Source organism: Lates calcarifer, linkage group LG12 (assembly GCF_001640805.2).
Source record: "Lates calcarifer isolate ASB-BC8 linkage group LG12, TLL_Latcal_v3, whole genome shotgun sequence".
Taxonomy (NCBI): Eukaryota; Metazoa; Chordata; class Actinopteri; family Centropomidae; genus Lates; species Lates calcarifer.
This window is the reverse complement of record NC_066844.1, coordinates 486,729-508,447: the sequence shown is the minus strand read 5'-3', so window position 1 is coordinate 508,447 and position 21,719 is coordinate 486,729. Positions and strand designations below refer to the sequence as shown.

Sequence of the window (21,719 nt, the reverse complement as noted above, 5' to 3'; positions counted from 1 at the left end):
AGTTGTTGAGATATTTCACAGGTTAAACTTTCACCTGCTGGTGGCGCCAGAGGAAAAGTCAGGAGATCACCAAAGTCATTAAGCTTCATCCTCTGGAGAACATGAATGTCTGCGCCAGATTTTGTGTCAATCCCCAGATTTAAATCAGACCCTGGTCCAGCAGAGGACCAGAGGACAGACTGCTTTAGACTGTTCACTCAGACTTTGAACAGAACATTTCAGATATAAACTATAGCAGCTAATAGCTAATGTTTTCACAGTTCATCAGAATGTGACATCTGGAAGGAAACTGCTTTGGCTCTGTGTATTTGTCACATGGATGCAGTTGTGTTGAAGTTAGAGATGCTGCAGGCTCCACAGTGATGCTGTTGGGGTGGTGGTAGTTGTCTGATTAGCCTGTTTTTCTTTCTACTTCTCATTTGGTTCCTGTCACTCGGGCCTGCTGCTAATCTGCTAACTGCGTACGTTCAGCTGCACACGGCCTCGCAGGAATCCCAGGGACTTATTTCCTTTTCCATTCAATTAATCAATTTAATCATGATCCACAGCCACCAAGTTAATGACTGTGGCACACAGTAATGGGAAGGAAGCTAGACTCTGAGTGTTTGTGTCTGCATGGTGGTGAGATCTCAGTCGACTCAGCTGAGAGATGCTTGAGTTTTGACGACTTTTATAATTAACAGAGGCAGTTAGTCACAAGCGACAGGAGCCATTACGCACCGTGGATGACGGCTACACTGTATAAGGCTGAGGTGGGTTGTGGGCATGAGTGATTTGTAGCAGCTGAACTACTGAAATTAATTTCAGATAGAGAGTCTGATCTGTGAGGCTGTGCTCAGACACAGCCATTTAGATTAATGCTAACACGCTAAAGTTTAGCAGATATATTGTTAACCATGCTCACCACCTTAGTGTAGTGTGTTAGCATGCTAGCGTTTGCTAATTAGCAGTAAAATCAAAGTGCAGCTGAGGATGATGGGAGTGTCATTAGTTCTGCAGATAACAAAAGTGTTGAATGTATTTCCTTCATTTTCCATCGCTTACGTCTGTCGTCTTCTTCCTCACTCTCTTTGTTGGTGCATTGCAGCATATTGATGTGACACTGCCACCTGTTGGTCAGTGAAATATTGTGACACCATTGATAGGACTGTGATCACCTGTGTATGTGCATGAGATGAACAAGACCGGAAGCAAAAACAGCTCAATGGTGCTAAGAGAAAAACACAGGAAAACTGCCATTAGTCAATGAATCAATTATTTGATTTATGAAAAATATTAAACATAATTTGAACTATCCTGATAATCAATAAACTGAAACCCAAACATCATCTGAAGACACCGCCTTCAGGAGCTCATGATGCACATCTTTCACCTGTTCCTGTTATTTTATAAACCAAACTACTAATTGATTAATCAATAGAATAATTGACTGATTAATCGGCGATGAAATTTATTGTTGGTTGCAACCATATATATATATAGGCTTTTTGTCATGTGTTGTGAGGCTCAGTGATCTGTGTTACTGAGGAACAGAGCAGAGGGAGAAAGAAATGTCTATGATGAAAAAAAGAGGAGAACTAAACTACTACAGCCTGTGTGAACAGAGGCAGGAATAAAGAAGCCAAAGAGTCAGAGCAGACAGAGGCCGTATTTTTAAAAGCACTTCTCTGCAGTTGCAACATAATGAACAGAGTAGATTGAAACAGAGAGTAAGGAAGGAGAGGCAGTGGAGGTGTGGGGCAATGAAGACTCAAGGCTCATGGATCCTGCACTGTAACCATGGCAACAGAGCATAGATCCCATAATTTCCTCCAAGTATTTTTACACTGAGCCCAGGGAGCAGCGCCCCCTAAAGGCTGGATGAGGCGTCAGTTCAGCTGCTGTGGATGGAGGAGGAGGAGGAGGAGGAGGAGGCAGCTAATGAGCACATGGATTAACTGCTCCCAGCGAACAGTCAGTGGACAGAACACACCCGCCCACAGCATCCACACATAACCCCCATTAGATTAAAGTTAATCCCAGAGACCCATATGGGAAGATTTCTGTTATTGTTGATTAATTATTTGATTTTATAGGCAAACAAATGTTGGGTCCCGGGTGATAGTTTGTGAAAAAGGGAAGCATGGATACATGAACACAGAGAGAGAAGAGGACGAGGCAGAGGAAGGCAGGACATTGTTGAATGAAAGAGACGCGATGAGAGAAGCCGAACCTCCTCTGGTATCTGCAGAGGCTGGACAGATTTCCCCTTCTGTCTCCTCACAGGTGGTGTGTTTGTCTTGGACACTGTACAGCGTATTTATTCAGACCCCAGCTAACGTCAGGCCATTTAAAGTGCTCACCCGACCCGCGGCCTACAATGACATCAAGGTGGGCAGACGGTTTATCGACGCTGGAGTCTGACAGCAGAGGCAGAGGCAGGAAGAGGAGCAAAGGTCTGCCTGGGACTGATAAGAAAACCACAGGAACAGAGGTAGAGAGAGGCAGACAGAAATAGACAAAGAGCCGGAGAGAGAGATGAGGAGGAGGTTGTGCACACAGAGAAATCTCGCCCCCTCTTCTCTCTTTTCTCCTCGTCCTCTGCAGAATACGACTGAAAGAAAGAAACAATCTGCTCCTGTTGTCTCGCTCTTTATTGTTTTTTAGTTTTTCAGTTTGTACTTTATTGCGTCCTTAATCCGTTACTCCCCTGCTCTCTCTCTCTCTCTCCCTTTGAATCCTTTTTGTTTTCAAACCTGACGTTCAGTGCCGTCAACAGTAATCTGCAGACTGTGATTCCAAGAGAAAATGACGGCATCAGTCATTTAGCATCTGTTAACAGCCAAGTCATAAAGGCGTCCAGCAGCTGTACGACTTACGAGCAGAGGAGGAAATATTCAATGCAGTTTTTTAACCATGACAACAAACCTTTCTAAACCTAACCAACACTTAGCCACAGTGTTGTCACAGCATGGAGCAGATTTATTTTCCAACAGTGATTCATAAGGGTCACAGATAAATGATGGTGTCCTGCTGATGGAGCTCTGACAGATTCACCTGTTAGAGTCCTCCAGGCAAACACCTACAGACTCCTGTCCCGTCTGTACGCCAGACTAATTCTATTTGGCCCTCAGGTTTTTTTTGTGTCACTTTAACACAGTTTGACTCACACAGCTCTGTTTAGGACGATGCACCATGTCAGAGCAACATAAAAGTTTGAAAAGTACATCCTGACATAAGGCAGGACAGCGCCTCCAGGTGAAAGAATAATGCATCACCTGCTGTCGGTGATGTTTTACATTAGAGATGTTAATTCCCTGATAAATCTGCTGTCAATCAGTTTAACAGCAGCAGTTGATTTGGGGTGAAGCTGAAGCTTTTTGTGGCCCCAGAGTAGTTGTCCAGTTTACCCACCTGTGTAATCCAGGTGTGTAATCCAGCTGCACTACAGGGGCATCAGATTACAAAATGTTTCTGTGATGGACGGTGCTTTTTGTCCTTTACTTTGGAGGAGTTGTTGTAATCTTTTATGACCAAACTCTGTTTCTATTTCTAGTTTCTGTCTCTGTGTCACTTCCTCTTTGTGTTTAGAGCAGTTAAACTGTACCTGAACGCACCATGCATGAATTAATTTTAAAGAGACCTGATCAAAGAGGGAGCAGAGGACAGTCAGTCGTAATAGAAATTGTGTTTGTTATGAACATGATGAGAAAATGTTAATCAACATGTCTGAATGTTGATACTGAATGAATCAGTAAAATGTTCTCTGACAACTCTGCAGTACAATATCTGCTCGAAACAACTAAAACATGATCTTTACTTTGTCATGTAAACCCTCAGACACACAGGATCTGAACTCTGTTCTCTGATGAGCTGGTCAACTCATGATGGAAGACGTTTCAGGAAACCCAGAAGTCTTAAGCAGAAGCAGTTATTGATAAAGATGTGATGCCACCTAGTTCTGAAGATCTCAGGACGTATTAAAACCCAGATTAAACTTACATATCATTTACTTCTTGTCCAAATAAGGGAGTTCCACAGCACCTCTCCATACCTGTGTGAACAGTCTGTTGGGCACCAAATCCTAAATAATAAATTACACTGATCTAAGTCACATTGTATCAGGAATCTCAAGGGAAGACAGAGTGTCCCTGAGCTGAGCAGCTCCTGTATCATGACTCTGTCCACAATGCTCTCTATGACCTTGGGAACTGGGCTATGTGGACACTACAGTTATTCTCATGACAGACACTGAACTATTGCTTGATGTAAGTGACCTCTGGAAACACTACCCAGTACAACCAGTACAAAAGGAAAGCCATATCATGCCCAGTGATTCTTATGTACTACTAGTTGTTTGTCCAATTATATCATGGTGAGAAATGTCTTCGCTGCCAGGATCATGTTGAGAACGTTCTTGGAGAGAATGGTGGTTGGTTTGGATGGTGGGTGTACAAAACAAAACCACTTAATCAAATTCATGAGCTGTAAGCGTCTAAACGTAACCAGAGCAGGAGGTTTCATCATGCTTTTGTTGCTAAAAGGAGCCATTGTGAGGAAAACGTTAAATATGATGTCCTATGTCAACTAAAGCCTGTCCTGAATACGCTGATAGAAAATGTAATCTAAGTAAGTCGTATCTAAATGTAGTTTCTTGAATGAAGCTATTCAAACCCTTACATGTTTCTCCTTTGACCTTTTAGATGAGGTCCATGTTGCTACAGACAGTCCTCTTCGTTTTATTTGGTCTCTCTGACAGAGTTTAGACTCAGTTCACGACCCTGGCACTTGCTAAGACTGAGCTTCAGCTGGAGGGAAGCAGGAACATGTGGACTTTTGTATGGGCAGAGATTTAAGACCTGAGAGACCTCTTTTCCAGATCTCTCTACCGACTGTGACACCTCTTCAAAGACCTGAGTGAATTATTGAATGCGCCGCAGTGGCTGGCAGTCCTCCTGACCGCTGCGACGGCAAGAAGACAGATGGCGTTTCCATTTAAATGATTGACCCAACGTTGCTCCCGGCATTTTGAATCCCATTTGAATCTTCAGTCTGAAATCCTTTTGGATTTGTGAAGCTGTGAGTCATTGTATAACCAAGCACTGCTCTGCCACTCATCAATTCTGTAAAGTAAAGCTTGTTTCTTACATGACAAGTCAGATTTTAATACGTTTCATGTGCTAAATGGGGCACATTCACCTGCCTATGAGCTATTACTGAGGAGGAGCAGCAGGGATTTGTGTCGGCCAGTCATGTAATTTTGATGGTCCATGTGTCGCTCTGTTGTGCTCGGTGTACAATAAAGGGCTTAGCATGAAGTGGACAAAATGTGGGAGTGATGGATGGATGTGTGGAAGCAGAGGCTGATGAATACGATCAGAAAACCATAACAGAAAAGAAACGAAGTAAGAGAAAGAGTGTGACATATGCAGAAGATGTGTGGGAGGGAAGAAATGCTTTTCTTTTCCTTTTCTTCAGAGCTGGCCTGCTGCCTTTGGGAGGGAGGAAGATTAGAGGGCTGTTTGGAGTTTGCCTTTTTGTTGTGGTTCTGAATTCTCACCGTGGCCAAATACAAGCCTTTGGCTGACTCAGGCTGTTAGCTTGATGCAGCCTTTTATCCCCAACTATCCCAGGTTATCAACTCGGCCTGTTGGTAGCACACAGGGAGCCCGGGGAGAGTCTGGTTGATGGTGGGCGGTGATAACATCCAATATCAATTTTTTTACTTTCTTCTCAAGCGTAGCCCCTGGCACCTGGAACCGAAGACTGGTTCAGATTAGTCTTTGTAGATAATGTGTTTTAGGATGTCCTTAGCACTGTGTAATTGATCAGCTCTGGGTCACAGTAGCATTTGAAATCCCTCCAGGTCCTTTCAAATCCTTCAAATACAAACCAGCTATCTGCCAAAGTAATCAACATCAGTACACAATAACAGGGTTTTTGGCCACCGTCAGTCTCCAGAAGTCCTTCCAAGGTCTGGGCAGAGTTTCAGGACGGGGCTGGAACTGTCGGGAAGACGTGAACTGATTTACTGAGTCTTTTTACAGTTTAGCTCACTTCCAATTTCACATAATAGCACATTAAATATTCAGCATACTTCTGACTAATCCAATCTGTTGGCTTTCAAACTGAATATTAAAAATAATGTAATACTCCCTGTAAAGACCTTTTTTATTCTTGGCTTCCAGAGGTGCAGTGGTACACAACAGTGACCACAGGTAACCATGTTACAGTCTGTCATGTTATCTGTGGTCATAACTGTGCACAGGAGACTTTTGTTCCCTGAATTTAGCCTTGAAGTTACTGCCTCCTGCCAGGCAACATAGTTACCCCATGGATGTATTATTGGAACTGGATGTCGGACTTGAAGATGGCGACCACTGTGTGTGGCCAACTGCACGTGCTCATTAGCATTTTTCCTGCTAACTGAGCCCAGGTGTTCCCACTCTGCCTTTAGATTTTACTCTGTGATGATGTCCCACACTTTAAAACCACGTTTCTACTCTCTAGTAAAAATAAAAAAACCTTCATGTAGTAGAGGGACCTAAAACAAAGAGTAATAGATGACCTTGTTTGCAGTTGGAGGTGTCCTGTCAACGGTTTTATAAATGTCTCCTTTATAGGGGAGGTCTGCAGGGAAAATGATGTTTGGGTTGCAGGGGATTTTTTTCACTGCAGTCCATGTAGTACTGGGGTAAAATGGCACTAAGCTCAGAGAGGAGCTCCATCTGTAAGACAGGCTCAGAAAAGTTCCCTCTCTTGGTGTCGTCCCATAACCTCCAGCTTCAAAATTAACTGAGCACATAAAACTACAAACGTGAAGCCAACACACAAGGGCTTTTTTAAACTGCGGCAGTACTGCAGTACTCCATGTGTACTTACAGTTAAAAGTCATTTATGATAAATATAAAAATTGTGGATAACTAAGATGTCCGTTCAGAGCAGAGCTATGATCCAGGTGGAATTCATCCATATTGATGTTCCGCTAATAGAGAATTCATTACTCATTAGCAGCAGTGAAGCTGTCAAATCAATGAGACCTTTGCTGTAGTAACAAGCCAGAGCCAAAGCAAACTCCTTGTTTAGCATCAGCGATACACAGGACGAAGATCAAATCAGACTGAGAAGCCATAACCTCAGAGTCAATTCAGACGGGTTTCACAGCATGAAGTCTCACAGATTAACTCACACACAGAGAAAGTTTTTTGTTTCAGATTTTTTTTTCTTCACTTTGAGTTGAAGGAAACGACTACCTACATTTTTAAGAACGTTGTCTTTAAGCGTCTGAATCTAACTGTTTTCTGTGTCTCCTGTGCTCTCCCTCCAGATCGAGGACATGCAGTGGCCTCGGGGGGAGCAGGAGATTCCCAGCTCTGTCTGCAGCCTTCCCTGTAAAACTGGCGAGAGGAAGAAGGTGGTGAAAGGAATGCCCTGCTGCTGGCACTGCGAGCCCTGTGACGGCTACCAGTACCAGTCCAACGAGTTCACCTGCAAACTCTGCTCCTACAACATGAGGCCCAATGCCAACCGCACGGCCTGCCAGCCCATACCCATCATAAAACTGGAATGGCACTCACCCTGGGCGGTGATTCCGGTTTTCCTGGCAATGCTCGGCATCATCGCTACAATATTCGTCATGGCTACGTTCATACGGTACAACGACACGCCGATCGTCCGAGCATCGGGCAGGGAACTGAGTTATGTTCTCCTGACTGGGATATTTCTGTGTTATATCATCACGTTCCTCATGATCGCCAAGCCAGATGTGGGCGTGTGCTCGTTCAGAAGGATTTTCCTGGGTCTGGGAATGTGCATCAGCTACGCCGCCCTCCTCACCAAGACCAACCGCATCTACCGAATCTTCGAGCAGGGGAAGAAGTCTGTGACAGCGCCCAGGCTGATCAGCCCCACCTCACAGCTGGCTATCACCTCCAGTCTCATCTCGGTCCAGCTGTTGGGGGTGTTAATCTGGTTCGGGGTGGATCCGCCCAACACCATCATAGACTATGACGAGCAGAAGACCATCAACCCGGATCTGGCACGAGGGGTGTTGAAATGTGACATCACTGATCTTCAGATTATCTGCTCGTTGGGTTACAGTATCTTACTGATGGTGACGTGTACTGTTTACGCCATAAAGACCCGCGGGGTCCCAGAGAATTTTAACGAAGCCAAGCCCATCGGGTTCACCATGTACACCACCTGCATCGTGTGGCTGGCTTTTATACCCATCTTCTTCGGCACGGCGCAGTCTGCAGAAAAGGTAAGAACCAGTGGGCGAATGAGGGGATGAACGATACGTAGAGACGAAGGGAAGTAGGTGAACTGCAGGATGGATGAATGTTTGGATGATGGATAAGACTGAGCCTTATGCTTTCTGTAAAAATAGTTACTTAACTCTCCACATTATGAAGTTTTTTCTGCTCAGTCATTCTGATGCATTGTTAGAAACAAGAGCACACTTTTTAGAGCAGGTGACACGAACACCAAAGCTGTTTGTCACTTTGCAAAACAGCAAATTCATGCTCCAAAAGGTGTTTTCTGTTACAACCTGTCACCTTCTGCTGAGGCAGTAACCCACAACTAAATTATAGCTACATCTGTTTGACTGAAGTGAGACAGGAAGGAAAAACAGGGAAAGAGCACAGAGGAAGTGTCAGACAGAGGTATGAACACTACTTGTCTTTCTGTGGGCCGGGCCAGCTCTCACTTTCTCAGGATAACTTCATGTTAGGATTCAGACGTTTACGTATTGATAGTGTCCTCAAGATTAGCCAGGTCTCTCTTCACGTGAGAATGATGGAGTCGTGTAATACACATATAATGTCCATTACCCGATAAACTAACAAAACAAACAAGTTCTCCTGCAGTTACAGGTTTCAATCCAACCTACAAAGGTTTAACTTTGATGTTTTCTGCTTCTGTGTGGACACAACCAATCACACAGTGTAATGTCATACACACTTGATGTGTTTCCATCCATGTTCTTATGCTCTTTTCATTTTGTTCATAAAACGTTGATGTAACGATAAATTCTCTCCAAATAACACTAGAACTAAACTCCACCTGTTTACATCCATTTTTGATGATGTGATTAGCTGGTTTCCACCAAACTCTCAGGTTGAAACTGAACTTTCTTACAATGTAAAGAAAGTTAAAGGATGAAGAAAACTCTTTGGAAATGTTTATAATTGCTGCAGGACCTTCAAGTCTTTAAATTAAAACGTGCAGAATCATATATTGTTTAAATATTGTATTGTATTTAACAGACTGAAGACATTTCCACTGTACCCCTGAGGACTAGACAGGCTACACCCAGCACTGATTTAAGGTTAGATTAATACATAAGAAGTTGTATTTGCAGTCTTTAAGGAGCTCCACTCCGTTTGTTCTCTTCCACAGCTTTGATTCCTTAAGTTTCCCAAAAACACAGTCGTCCTGTTCCCTCAGTGTAAAAACAAGTGGAAAAAAGACACACAGTCTGTTACACTGCAATTACAAATCACCAACAAATCACAATCGAGCTGAAATCCATGTCAAGCATAGCATTACTGCATCATTCATAATGGGTGACTATCGCTGTTGTGCCCCACTTTATCAGCCTGAAGGCTTCCAGACGAGTCTGATCTGCCACTGGAAAATAATCTCATTCCCGTTGGTGCAGAGAGACCAAAGGCTTTTATATGAAACTCAATGAGCCACATTTTGCCGTGAAATGAAAAAAAGGGAAGATAACACAGATATAAAACAGACAGCTATGATGTTCATGTTTTATTCCACTCGTGTAGGAATCCAGATGAAGTTTAATTCCCATGTCGTTGGTAAAATATTGCATTAAGAGAGTGACATTTTTCTTATTATCTGTTTGTTAGGACCTGAGGCGCTGTTTGTTCTCATCAGCTACTTGGTGCTGATGAAGCAATTACAGTAATAAAGGACAACAGCTGTAATCTCCAGGTGTTAGGTTGTGTTCGCTCCTCAGAGACTCGGTGTGACGCTGCCGTCGCTGTTTCTGGGTCACGACAGGTTATTAAAGCTTGTTTTCACCAGAGACCTCAGGCACAAGCTGAACTGTGTCGTAATGTTACAGGATTATAGGAAACTCGTTAGAGAAGGTTTTCTCCATAATCGAATGACCTTTACTTCTGATCACAACTGAAATGTGGAGCGCAGTCTGCTGACTGGGATAACCCATCATTCCTGAGCTCTGTCAAACTGGTTCGTGTCAAACCTCTGGTTGTTATGTCTGGACTCTTAGTCGTGGTCATGGAGTCGTACTGTTTGTTTCATTACGTCTCGACCAGAGGCATCGTCTTTTCAGGTCGTTCATCTCAGTAAAACCTTCAGGGAATTTTGTTAAATTTCACACAAAACTTCACTTGGACTCAAAGATGAACTGTTGGATTTTAGTGATCAAAGGTTAAAGGTCACTGTGACCTCACCAGTACTGGACTGGTCGGTGGAGGGATAAAATACAGTGTTTATCGTTGTATTAATGTCATTTGAATGAATCCATAATCCATTAATCCATCCTTCTTTGTTTAAGGGATTTAGTTTTTTACAGTTGATTTCTCCTCATGCGATCGTCTTTACCAACCTTGAAAACACTAAAAACTGGTAAAATTACAGCACTTTTTAAAATGTTATTTTATTTATTTATTGTTGTTTAAACCAAAAAATTCCATTACATAAAAAGAGTGCAGCCTGTGTACAGTGCTGGGCTTCAGTAGACTTTGTTTTCCCAGACTAAAGTAATTCTACTTAAATCAATAGAAAACAAACTTTAACCAGAGGAAATTCTCTGGGGCCTGTGACTGTAGAGATCAACTGATCACACTGTCTCAGTGTGTTTTTACTCTGCCTTTATTTATTTCATGAATACATTTACTACATTACATGACGTTACTCAGTCTGAGCCTGATGTTTTCCATCCAGGGATGAAATGAGACGGTTTTATTTTGATTTAGCAGAGCAAATCAAACTGGCACTCTTCAGTTACAGTAACTGATTACAGTGTAAATGTATAAATACACAGAGGTTTGATGGACGGTTTATTTTTAGTCAGAAAACATTTCATTAAAATGCGACAGATGTGGTGATCGTCAGGTGGAAACTCCTCCTGACCTGAGCAGTGAAGAGTTTAGAAGAACTGAAGTGTTGAGTAAAAAGCTGTAAAAATCTCTGCATCAGGACCAGACTCACAAGCTTTTCTTCATGCAATGAACTTCTCCTGCATTACCAGCAGAGTGAATTTAAATTGCATTTTGATTAAGTACAAATATCCTTCTAATACCTGAGTTGCCGGTGATAGAAGTTTTGCCATGGAGCTCTAAACCCAGCCAGAGGTAGAGATTAAGAGGGGTCTGCTGTTCCCTCCGTCCCTGAGGAGGAGGAGGACGATGTGTGTTATCGGGGGCCCAGGTGACAGGGTCCGGCCTGAGACTGTGAGCTCTGGGGTTTGATCTTTGGCAGAGTCATTGGAAAGACTAAGCCTCTCTGCTCAGCTCTCAGCATTAAAGAGATGGAGCGGGGTAAACCCCTGTGATGGACTCGTGTCCTGTCCACAGGGATACACTTGTCCACTGAAAATGCTTCAGGCCACAGAGGTAGCTGATAAGCTCCTGGACTCTGAGCACAGCGAGGGGAATCCTGCTGCCGGTGGCAAATTAACGTATGTGTGTCGCAAGTGCAAAAGGTTTTCTTAGATGAGAAGGTGTTCTCAGACCTGTGGTTGGTTTGTTCTGAATCAGGGAATCAGTTTCCCTCACTGCAGGTTAATGATCAGCCTCGGTCCTCTTCCATGTGCTTTTTGTTGTTGTTGCTGTGAGAGTATCTAAACTACTGTTTAATGGTGATCTGTTTCAGAGATGTAGAGTCTGTGTTTATAGTAGAGCTGTACCTGACTAAGAATTACATCCGTCGACTCAGATTTGGATGATCAGTGCAACGATTCAGGGACGTTCGATTCAGACACGACCGATTAGAACTTCACAGGGAGGATCTAACTTAATGTTTGCAAGTTAAATCTACCCTTCTCTTTCTTCGGGTATTTCCTCTGTCTCCACTTCCTGCGACTGTAGTTTCAAATTAAAAGCCCTCTGCACAGTTGTGTAATTGCAGCTTCATAACATTTCCCACCGCTGCAGACTGTAAACAGAGGAAACGCTGCAGACATAAAGCTGGTGTCTTGATCACAGCTCAGTTATGAAGTCCTTCCACACAGTGTCTCTCCTGCCGGGCTGCTGACACTGTCAGTCTGTTGTAACTCGCTGTAACACCTGTAGTTTCCACTGGAGATGTGCGTTTTCCTGCGATGAGTGTGCAGCTCTCAGCAGGTAGAACTCACCTGACTTTGTGGCTCTTTAGCTGCAGCACTGATGAACTGTGGATAAGCTAATGTCAAAGACTCATTTCCTTACAAACACACAGACACCAAAATCTAAACCTTGTCTACATGAATCACTGAGGTGATAAAATTCAATCAGGATCATTAGGAGCAAAGACAATACTGAGGTGTATGTTTCAGAGGGAGAAAAATGTTTTCAATGACTCCTCAGTTCGATGACTCAATAGTAACGGGTGGTTAACTGTAGAAATAACACAGTTCAATTTCATACATGGGAGATTACATTAACGCTGAGTTGCTCCAAACGTTCTTCAATACAAAATGATGCTACAATAACATTTTACAGAAGAAAGAAAAAAAGAATCATATTACAAACACGTTAAAACAAAGCTGCTGCTGCACCAACTTCATATGAAAGGAAGAGAGAGAATTCAGTGTTGGTATATTCTGCTTCAGGTGTCTAAGTTTCTTAATTAACAGGTCACATAAACAAGATGAGAGCAGGTGGTTATTTACTTTATATTGAGGAGGAGTTGGATCTGTAACGGGCGAGGATCATAAAGGAAGACGGAGAAAGCAGGAGGGAGATAAGAGATCTGTGGGGAAGTGAGAGATAAAACAGGAAAGCACAGAGTGATCTGCAGAGGAGTAAATTAGGAGACTGGGGAGAAAAAGAAGCAAAGCACAGTGTGATCTGTGGATGGAGGAATAAGAGAGGGAGGGAGGGAGGAGAAGACAACAGAGAACAGGAGAGACAGAGATTGAAAGAGGAGAGATATATGTGGAAATGTCAGACAGGTATTCAGATGGCTCCGAGGCTTTTTCCTTTAACCCCGCGGAGCTGCAGACTGAGAGTGATGTCGAATCCAAGGCCTCATCTGGGGGGGGGGGATTTCAAACCTTCTTTATTTTGCTTTTATCACATCAGAAAGCAGCTACAATAAAAAACAGTCGACCTCCTTCCTCTGATGACTCTGGATTTCTGCAGGAGTCATACCTCCTCCAGCTGCTGGGGGGCGCTCTGTCTTCAACTCTCAGTAACTTTCTAAGAAGAAAGGCTTTTGTAGAAGAGCTCAGAGCTAAATGAAATGACCAGTTGGAAGCTTAGTGGTGGAGACGTTGACGTCATGTGACCGTGGTGTAGTTGGTTTATAGCCTAACATTAGCTTCTTACTTCTGGAGGTTGGATTTAGGCTTCAAACATCAGATTGAAGATGATCTGATCAACTAAACCTGAAGGATCAGAAACTTTAGTTGGTCACTGTTTATTTTCTGGAATAATCCAAAACCCAATGAAAAAATCCCATTGGCTTTCTGTGGAGGAACCAGAGTGATGCTAACTTCAGTTTATAGTTTATATTTTAAAGTTTGGGACTCGACTTGCAGCAAACAGCTTTACATCCCTCAGAGTACAACTATCTACCAATCAGAAGAATAACAGTAGCTTTGTGCTGCACTGTTAATATTGACATTATTCTGACTTTACTCAGCTTCAGATTCTCTAACTCTCCTCTGTCCCTGCACCACACTGTGGACACAGTTCAAAACAACAACAGAGGAAGCAGACGTGTGTGTCTTTCCTCGACAGTCTGTAAGGCTGTTGTGTGTGTGTGGTGTGTGTGTGTGTGTGTGGTGTGTGTGTGTGTGTGGTGTGTGTGTGTGTGCAGAGGCTTGACGTCAGCAGCTGAGTGGAGCAGTGACATCCTGGCCTTTGCTGCTTGTCATTACCTACCTGCCCAAAGACGAGCAGAATATAAATGTGGAGAGAAGAAGAAGCTACTCACCCTGCACACACACACACACACACACACACTATACAAACACACATACACATGCATGGACACAGTGAAGCGCATAACTTACACATGCAAACATGCACACTGGCACAGGCAGCGAGGCAGAGCAACACAGGCATGAAGAGAAGGAAGAGGAGGTAGAAAGAGACGACGTGGAAGAGGTGCAGTGATGCCATGAAGGCAAAGAGGAGGAGAGGAGAGGGGGGAGGAGAGGAGGAGGAGGAGGAGAGGAGGGGAGGAGAGGAGGAGGAGGAGAGAGGAGGGAGGAGAGGAGGAGAGGAGGTAGAAAGAGACAACATGGAAGAGGTGCAGTGATGCCATGAAGGCAGAGAGGAGGAGAGAGAGGGAGGAGGAGGAGGAGGAGAGGAGGAGAGGAGGAGGGAGGAGGAGGAGAGGAGGAGGAGGAGGAGAGGAGGAGGAGGAGAAGGAGGAGGAGGAGGAGAGGAGAGGAGGAGAGAGAGGAGGAGAGAGGAGAGGAGGAGGAGAGGAGGAGAGGAGGAGGAGGAGGGAGGAGAGGAGGAGAGGAGGAGGAGGAGAGGAGGAGGAGAGGAGGAGGAGGGAGGAGAGGAGGAGAGGAGAGGAGGGGGGGAGGGAGGAGAGGAGGAGGAGGAGGAGGAGAGGAGGAGGAGGAGAGGAGGAGAGGAGGGGGAGGAGGAGAGGAGGAGGGAGGAGAGGAGGGGGGAGGAGGGAGGAGAATGTGAAGGAGGCTGTTGCTGTGTTCAAGAGGCCAGTTTGAAGAAGAAAACACAAACGGGGAAGGAGAGGCACAGAATCCTCCTACACAACACTCAGAGGAAACTGACACTAATGACAGGGAGCACACACACAACACACACACAACACACTGACATTCACATTTAAACAGGCGTGAAAAAGGAGGAGGAGCTTCAGGTCTGTTCAGATGAGATGTAAAAATCATCAGGAGATTTAATCAAACATGAAGGTTCGATGGTGAATCTATGAACTCAGAGCAACGTTGTGGAGTCTTTGTGTATCTGCTGGAACCTGCTGTATAATTTCCTTTTAACATCAGAAACACAGGAGGTAAACCGATTGGATTTCTGATTGGTGGAGAGTCACACTAACTGTTGTGTAGCTGCACATACAGAGGCAGTAATGCTGCTGCATCACAGTGTAGTGGATGGTGGTGTGGTTTTACGGTGCAGCTGTAAAGAGAAAGAAACTACGTTTCTGTTTGAAGCTGAGCTGGAAATGACGTGAGGTCACCAAACACATCACACCTGTTGTCCCACCCTGAGGGTTCGGAGGTGACTGCGATGCTCTTTAAGAGCTTCATCCTCTGTGTCCTGTTCTTAATAAGTGAAGCTGTGTCCTTCTCACAGTCACTGGGGACAATGAGAGTCTCTCTTTGTCAGGTTTGTTGTGAATTAGTTTCATTTCATCTGTTACAGACCGTTAGCTCAGCAGGCTAACAAACTGTCTCTCCAGTCACTCACAGTACGACACATGGGCAGCAGAGACTGTCAGACTCACAGTTTCATAACTTGCTTTTACTCACATTTGACAGTAATCACGGTGCGTTCAAGTTGTACTGAGAAGTCTGAATTTCTGAGTTCCTTGTGGAAAGTTTTAGCCCTGAAGTCGGAGCATCTCCACCAGCCCCGACAGAAGAATTCAAGATGGCTGCTCCTCACATCGACAGTAGAGAACACTCTGCTGATGTTCCTGTTTATAGCAGCTCAGTCAGAGTTTTGGGAACAGAAGGACAAATGAAATGTTTCCTCTGAGGAGTTCTTCAGGTGGAGCAGATCTGTTCTGAGTCTTTCCTCTGAGCGGCCATGTTTTTCTGAGTGAATGAGTGAATGAGTGAATGACAGGCAGACTGTAAAGCAGCAGCTTTAGGTGTAAATCATTCAGCTTCTGATCAGACTCTTCTCTGTCATTAACCTCTGTGTCTCTGCAGCCACATCCTCTCCTCTTATCTGAGCCAGAGAAGATTTCACCTGAGTCAGAAAACAGAGCACAAACAGTTTCAAAGAAATAAATCTACCTCTTGTTCTCAGCAGTAATCCCTTTAAGAGCAGCTCCAGTTTCATGCCTGAAATCTAAAATGTAAACGGAGACAGTGAGTCACAGGCGTCTTCCCAGGGTTTTACTTTCAGACGGGTTAGAGGTGATGTGTCCTTTTATTTACCAGCACACACGTCTGATGTGTCTGTGCTGTGTTAAAGGGGAAAGAGCCGCGGCTTTGACGCCAACAGGAGGTGACTTATCGATATCAGTTCAGCTTTAATCAGAGGATGTAGAGCGTGTGCGCCCTCATACGACTGTTTCATCCATTTCTAAGGTTATTTGTCTTGTTTCCTAAAGCCTCAAACTTTTTTACACAAAAGTCGACTTACTTTCTGTGAAACTGAATAGTTTGCCGTCTCACACAGACACATATATAACCTCGTCCCTGTGCTACAGTGCAGGTTTTATAATATCAAATAATGCTGAGGGATTAGCCTCTGTGTGCTTAACAGCGTCCTATTCTCATATTGATAAAAGCTGTTTGCTGTAGCCTGAGGAGGGATTTGCTGTATCTAAATGTAACAGAGGTGTATTGTCTGTATTCTCTGATATGAATGCAGGGGCAGACCCGCTCAGGATTTAGTGCACAGAGAATTAGCTTCAAGTTGAGGGTCTCAGGTGACGTGCAGCAGGTACAATGAAGCAGTGAGGTGTGTGGAAATAAGATCAGCTGTTCACAAGCCTCAGATTTCACTCATGTTCACATGTTTCCTGTAAAAAGTTTCAGGTCACATCCAACAAAACATCCTGTTATTCTGAGCTTCTCTCTGAGTTTTAGTTCAGTCAGGTCAGGACCAGTTATTATGGTTAAGAATGGGGTAAACTGATGTTTGGGTTTTGACTGTTTTTAGTTTTTTTAATTGGACTGAACTTTGAGGTAAGTTAAGTCTCCACAGATATTATTTCTCTCTAACCTTCTAAAAGTCAAACATGAAAGAATTAAAAGCATCACCACGTGAAATCAGAACATAAACCTCATGTTTATCTGAACATGATGCAGGAGACACGTTTCTCTGCTTCTCTTCTTCTGTAAGTCAGAACTACGACTTCAGGGTTTGATGTGGAAGTAATCGTTATTTGTCCGTCAGCAGAACTAAAATCACTTGTATGTTAAAGTCACCAGTTGGTGACGTGACACTGTGTTTAAACTCTTTAACATCTCAGTGAGTTTGTGGACTTGGCTGATGTGACTGGAGTCGTGGTCACAGTTAAAATGAACCAGTGTTGACTTGGTAGGAAACAGGAAGTAAACATCATCCCTCGTTGACCACACCAACCTGTGAAGACTGAGTAAACCTGTTCCAGACCACCTGAGGGGTCTGGATGCTTCAGAGGGTCCAAGTAGATCAGAGAGGGGTTTAGAGCTGTAGAGAACTAACCTGATTCTAAATCTGACATTTGATCCTTTGACCTGTGAAGAGAACATTACAGTCGTCTGACACACAAACAAGTTTCTCTTTTTCAGACAGAAATCCCGTCAGTCTTGCTGTTTTTCCGGACGGTGGTCTGAGGTTTCTGGCTGGAGTTGGCAGTTAAACATGAACAGGTGTGGTTTTTGTGGCTCATTGAAACAACAGACGCTGTCGTTTGTCTTGGGAGGACGATGTCAGGTGTTCAGGTGTTGAGGTGTTCAGGTGTTGAGGTGAGAGGGTGTAAATCTGCCCCTTCCAACCAGGAGATGTCGTATGGAGCTGATGAATTCAGAGGCTGTGTGATACGATGCTCTGTCTGCTCTCTGCTGAAAAATGGCTGCTGTCAAACTCCACTGTAGCTGCTGAGAAAATACCTCACTGTGATCAGACCATCCACAGCATCACTTATGGAAACAGGACTGAGAGGTGTTCGTCCTTTAGGAGCCTGCTCACCAGTGTAAGAGTTCTATTAGAGCAGGCTTTCATGGAGACTCCATGTGTACGGTGATGTCCTAAATGCTGTTTCAGTGTCGGCGTCATGCTTTTGTCTCATGCATAGAGATGTAAAGACTGAATCTACTGCGACATGTGAGCGCTTCATGAATAAATCAGCTGAGGAAAAGTGTTTTCTTCAACCCGCAGAGCAGCTCATTTCCCAGGAGGACGTACATCTTCTGCCAAATGCCAAGGTCAGACAGCGGAGACGTGTTCTCGTCATTAAGGCTTAAACTGCCGCCGTCCGACTTCATTTAACTCTGTGTTTCCACTCGGATATGGAGCGGGGGGGGGGACAATATTTGGAATTCTAATATCATTTCTTCATGCAGCATGCATTTTATGGCGTCCATTAACATTTGTGTTTTCCACCTGTCTCTCCTCCTCCTCACTGCTGGGACATTTATATACATTAACATCAGTGGAGTAAAGTAACGTGTCGAGTAATCTGCTCTAAATGTTCCTTAAAGGGATGTTTTTCTGGTTTTTAATACTCATCAGCTTGGGAGTAGATAAATATGTTTGCGTTATGCAAATGTCCAAAGCCCCAAGAAACTTTCTTGAGGTCTTGAGAAAGTGTCGTGATGTACTTTTGAGACATCTCGAGAGTATTTCAGGATCTCACAAAGGTACTTTTTTTTCCACCTTCAGATTGTTTTTCCTCCATGTCCCCTCCAGGGCTCCGTACAAACATTTGTTGATTATTATTATTATTATTAACAGTCCATGAGAGCTGTTTGCTTGGTGGTGTTGAAGACTCGACAGGACTCCAGTGGAACCTTCATATGGACAGTAAATGCAGATCACTCTGGTCTTGTAGACAGAACCTTCAGACGCACCGAGGGTCATAACCACAGAACATGATGTGAAACAGTTTAGTGTTTCGCTGTGGTTTTTAAACTCTGAACATGTTTTGTCAAATTGGTGAAAATTATTTTCAGGTGTTTTCAGTGTGTTGAGCTCTGCTGGATACTACACACACACACACACACACACACACACACAGTGTGAGGGGTGCAGCTGCTGCCTGTGGTCCAGAGGTTGTATTTCATGTTATTGCAGAGGTAGGGAACATGACCTTGTGGTCGGGGCCCAGCTGTGCAGCAGCCTCACATAAATCACAGTTATTCACCTCTGCAGCCTCTTACTGTATCTGTGTTTCTCTGAGGTTTCTCTGCTGTTCGAGGTGTCGAGCTCAAGTTGAAGTTGTGTTCTGTTGGAACCTGGAGGTCGTTTATTAGGACCCACAGTTACAGCTGGTTGTTAAGTGACATCTAGTGGTCGGAGTAATTATGACCAAGTATGAAGAGCGAGAACGTCGACGTCAGCAGGAAGTGGTGGTGGAGGAGACCTCGGCAGTCGTCTTTTCTTTGTGACCGTTTCACAACCAGTTTGAACCCAAACCTGAACTGAACCAAACGGAGACTGTTACCATGACGACGAAGCCCTGGTACCACCTGAACAGTAGGGTCGTTTAGGTCGCAGGACGCAGGGTTATTATTCACCATGATGTCAGTTTGTCCTGACGGCAGAGCTGTGCATCTTCACTGATGAGTGACAGGAGGCCACTTTGAACTTTAGGACTTTATTTTCCAGCCGAGGCCAGAAAATCAACAAGTAACATCAGGAGGCTGAAGTGGACTCGTCCACGTCTGCACCTCGATGCATCGTAGAAGCAGATGAAAGAGAGAAATGTAAAATGCGAAGACAATGAGGACGATGATGAAGATTATTTCTGATGTAAGAGATGAAAACATGTTGAAACTGGAGCGATGGAGAGACTCAGAGAAAGACTCAGAGACAGAGAGAAAAGCAGACGGAGGTGGACTGGTGGTCGTGTCCCTCCTGCACTGAGGCGTCCAGAGAAGTCTGGTCTGTCCTGAAACTGAATCCTGAAAACATCCGACTCTCACTGCTGCACTTTCATTTGGACTAATCACCACAGAACAGAGACGTTTGTGTTTCTTCACTGGTTTATTCAGTGTTTGTATCAGTGATGTGTTCAGGAGACTCGAGTGGTAGAGGCAGAGTCAGACACAGTGTGGATTTAAAGGTGTGTGATGTGTGTGAGGTCAGGGGTTAGCAGCTGTTTAGCCTCCATCACTTCACCTCCTGCTGTAACACACATATACAGATCAGCCTGATACACACCACCATGTAACCCCCCCCCCCCCCCCGTCCTCTAACTGCTCTGTATTGATTACAGTGTGTGTAGTTCAGGAAACACAGAGCTGCAGCTAATGATCATTTCCATCAGCACTGATCCATCTGCTGATTTTACTCCTGATCAACTGGTTCAACTGAATCAGTGAGAGTCAATGATCAATACAGTTACTGATTGATCTTCTGTCAATAGATTTAAACACACAAACTAAAAACATACAACAATCTTATACAACACATTTCAACAGCTCACACACACACACACACACACACACACACAGAGCAGCTATATCTGACCATGTCATTAATCATTGTGCTGCGTGTTTTCTCACACTGTGTTGTGTGTGTGTGTGTGTGTGAGAGAGAGTGTGAAGGAGGCTCCAGCAGATCCGGGGGAGGGAGATAGGGAGGGAGGGAGGGGAGGAAAACAGGAGCAGATTTAAAGCCTGTAATTGTAACTGCCCCCCCCCCCCCCCCCTCTCTGATAGAAACCTACAGACGTCAGTGATGGAACAGAAACCACACAGACGATGTTTTATTCTCCATCACAGAGTTTAATGTTTCTGAAAAGAATTTTTATCTGAATGTTTTTCCTCTGTTACCCCCTCCCTATCCCTCCTCCCTCCTCCCTCCCCTCCCCCTCCTCCTCCTCCTCCTCCTCCTCCTCCCCCTCCCTCCTCCTCCCTCTCCCTCCTCCCCTCCTCCTCCCTCCTCCTCCTCCTCCCTCCCTCCCTCCTCACGTCTCTCTCCACTTTCCTCGTTTCTTTCAGCCATCTTTTTTTTTATCATAACCACCCTCTGTGACTCCACCATCAATCTTCCGCCGCGTCCGAAGCCTCTTAAAACTTTCCAACCTCTCCTCTCCTTTCACTCCTCACCTCTTCTCTCTTTCATTCATCATTTACACTCTCTCACTCCACCTGTCCTTGCTCTCTCTATTCTCCTGCTGTCTCATCCCACTTAACCTTTTCTCTCCACTCTCCCACTTGTCTCTCCTCCTCCTTTCTCCCACTCGTTCACTCAGCTCTGCCAACCTTTCTCTTCCTATCTCGGCCCTGTCATCCTTTCACCTCCTTCTTTCTTATTTGTCTTTCTCTTGCCATCAGTCTCCTCTCACCCGTCTTTCTCTCCCACTTATCTTTCACTCACAACTTTCTATCGCTTAACATTTTTATTAACTCTCTGCTGTGGTCGTACGTCTCTGTTAAATCCTCTGCTCACCTCTCTCCATCCTAAACATTTTCCAACACTGTGAACATCACCTGTCACTGGAGGAACAGGTGAAAGCTCCTGGAGCAGGAGGAGGAGCAGGGGGGGAAGAAGGGAGGAGGAGCAGGAGGAGGAGGCTGGGAGTTCAATTCATTTGAACAAATGGAGAAAAAGTCAAGTTGCAGCAGTTGATCCTCCTGAAAGTAAAACTCTCAGCACCCTGAACTGAGTTCATCCTGAAATAAAACGCTGACACTGACTGAGATTGTTACCTTTGAATTTAAC

At 44.4% G+C, this 21,719-nt stretch overlaps 1 protein-coding gene across 3 annotated transcripts in view; it reads left to right on the top strand.

Moving 5' to 3' along the window:
* The window catches only part of LOC108884963 (metabotropic glutamate receptor 7), a 189,972-nt gene that overhangs the window by 156,242 nt on the left and 12,011 nt on the right, over window positions 1-21,719 (top strand). For all 3 annotated transcript variants that reach the window (XM_051074565.1, XM_018679118.2, XM_018679119.2), the window contains one exon: window positions 7,307-8,242. In XM_051074565.1, coding sequence (XP_050930522.1) covers window positions 7,307-8,242 — 936 coding nt within the window. The remainder of the gene's footprint in view (window positions 1-7,306; window positions 8,243-21,719) is intronic.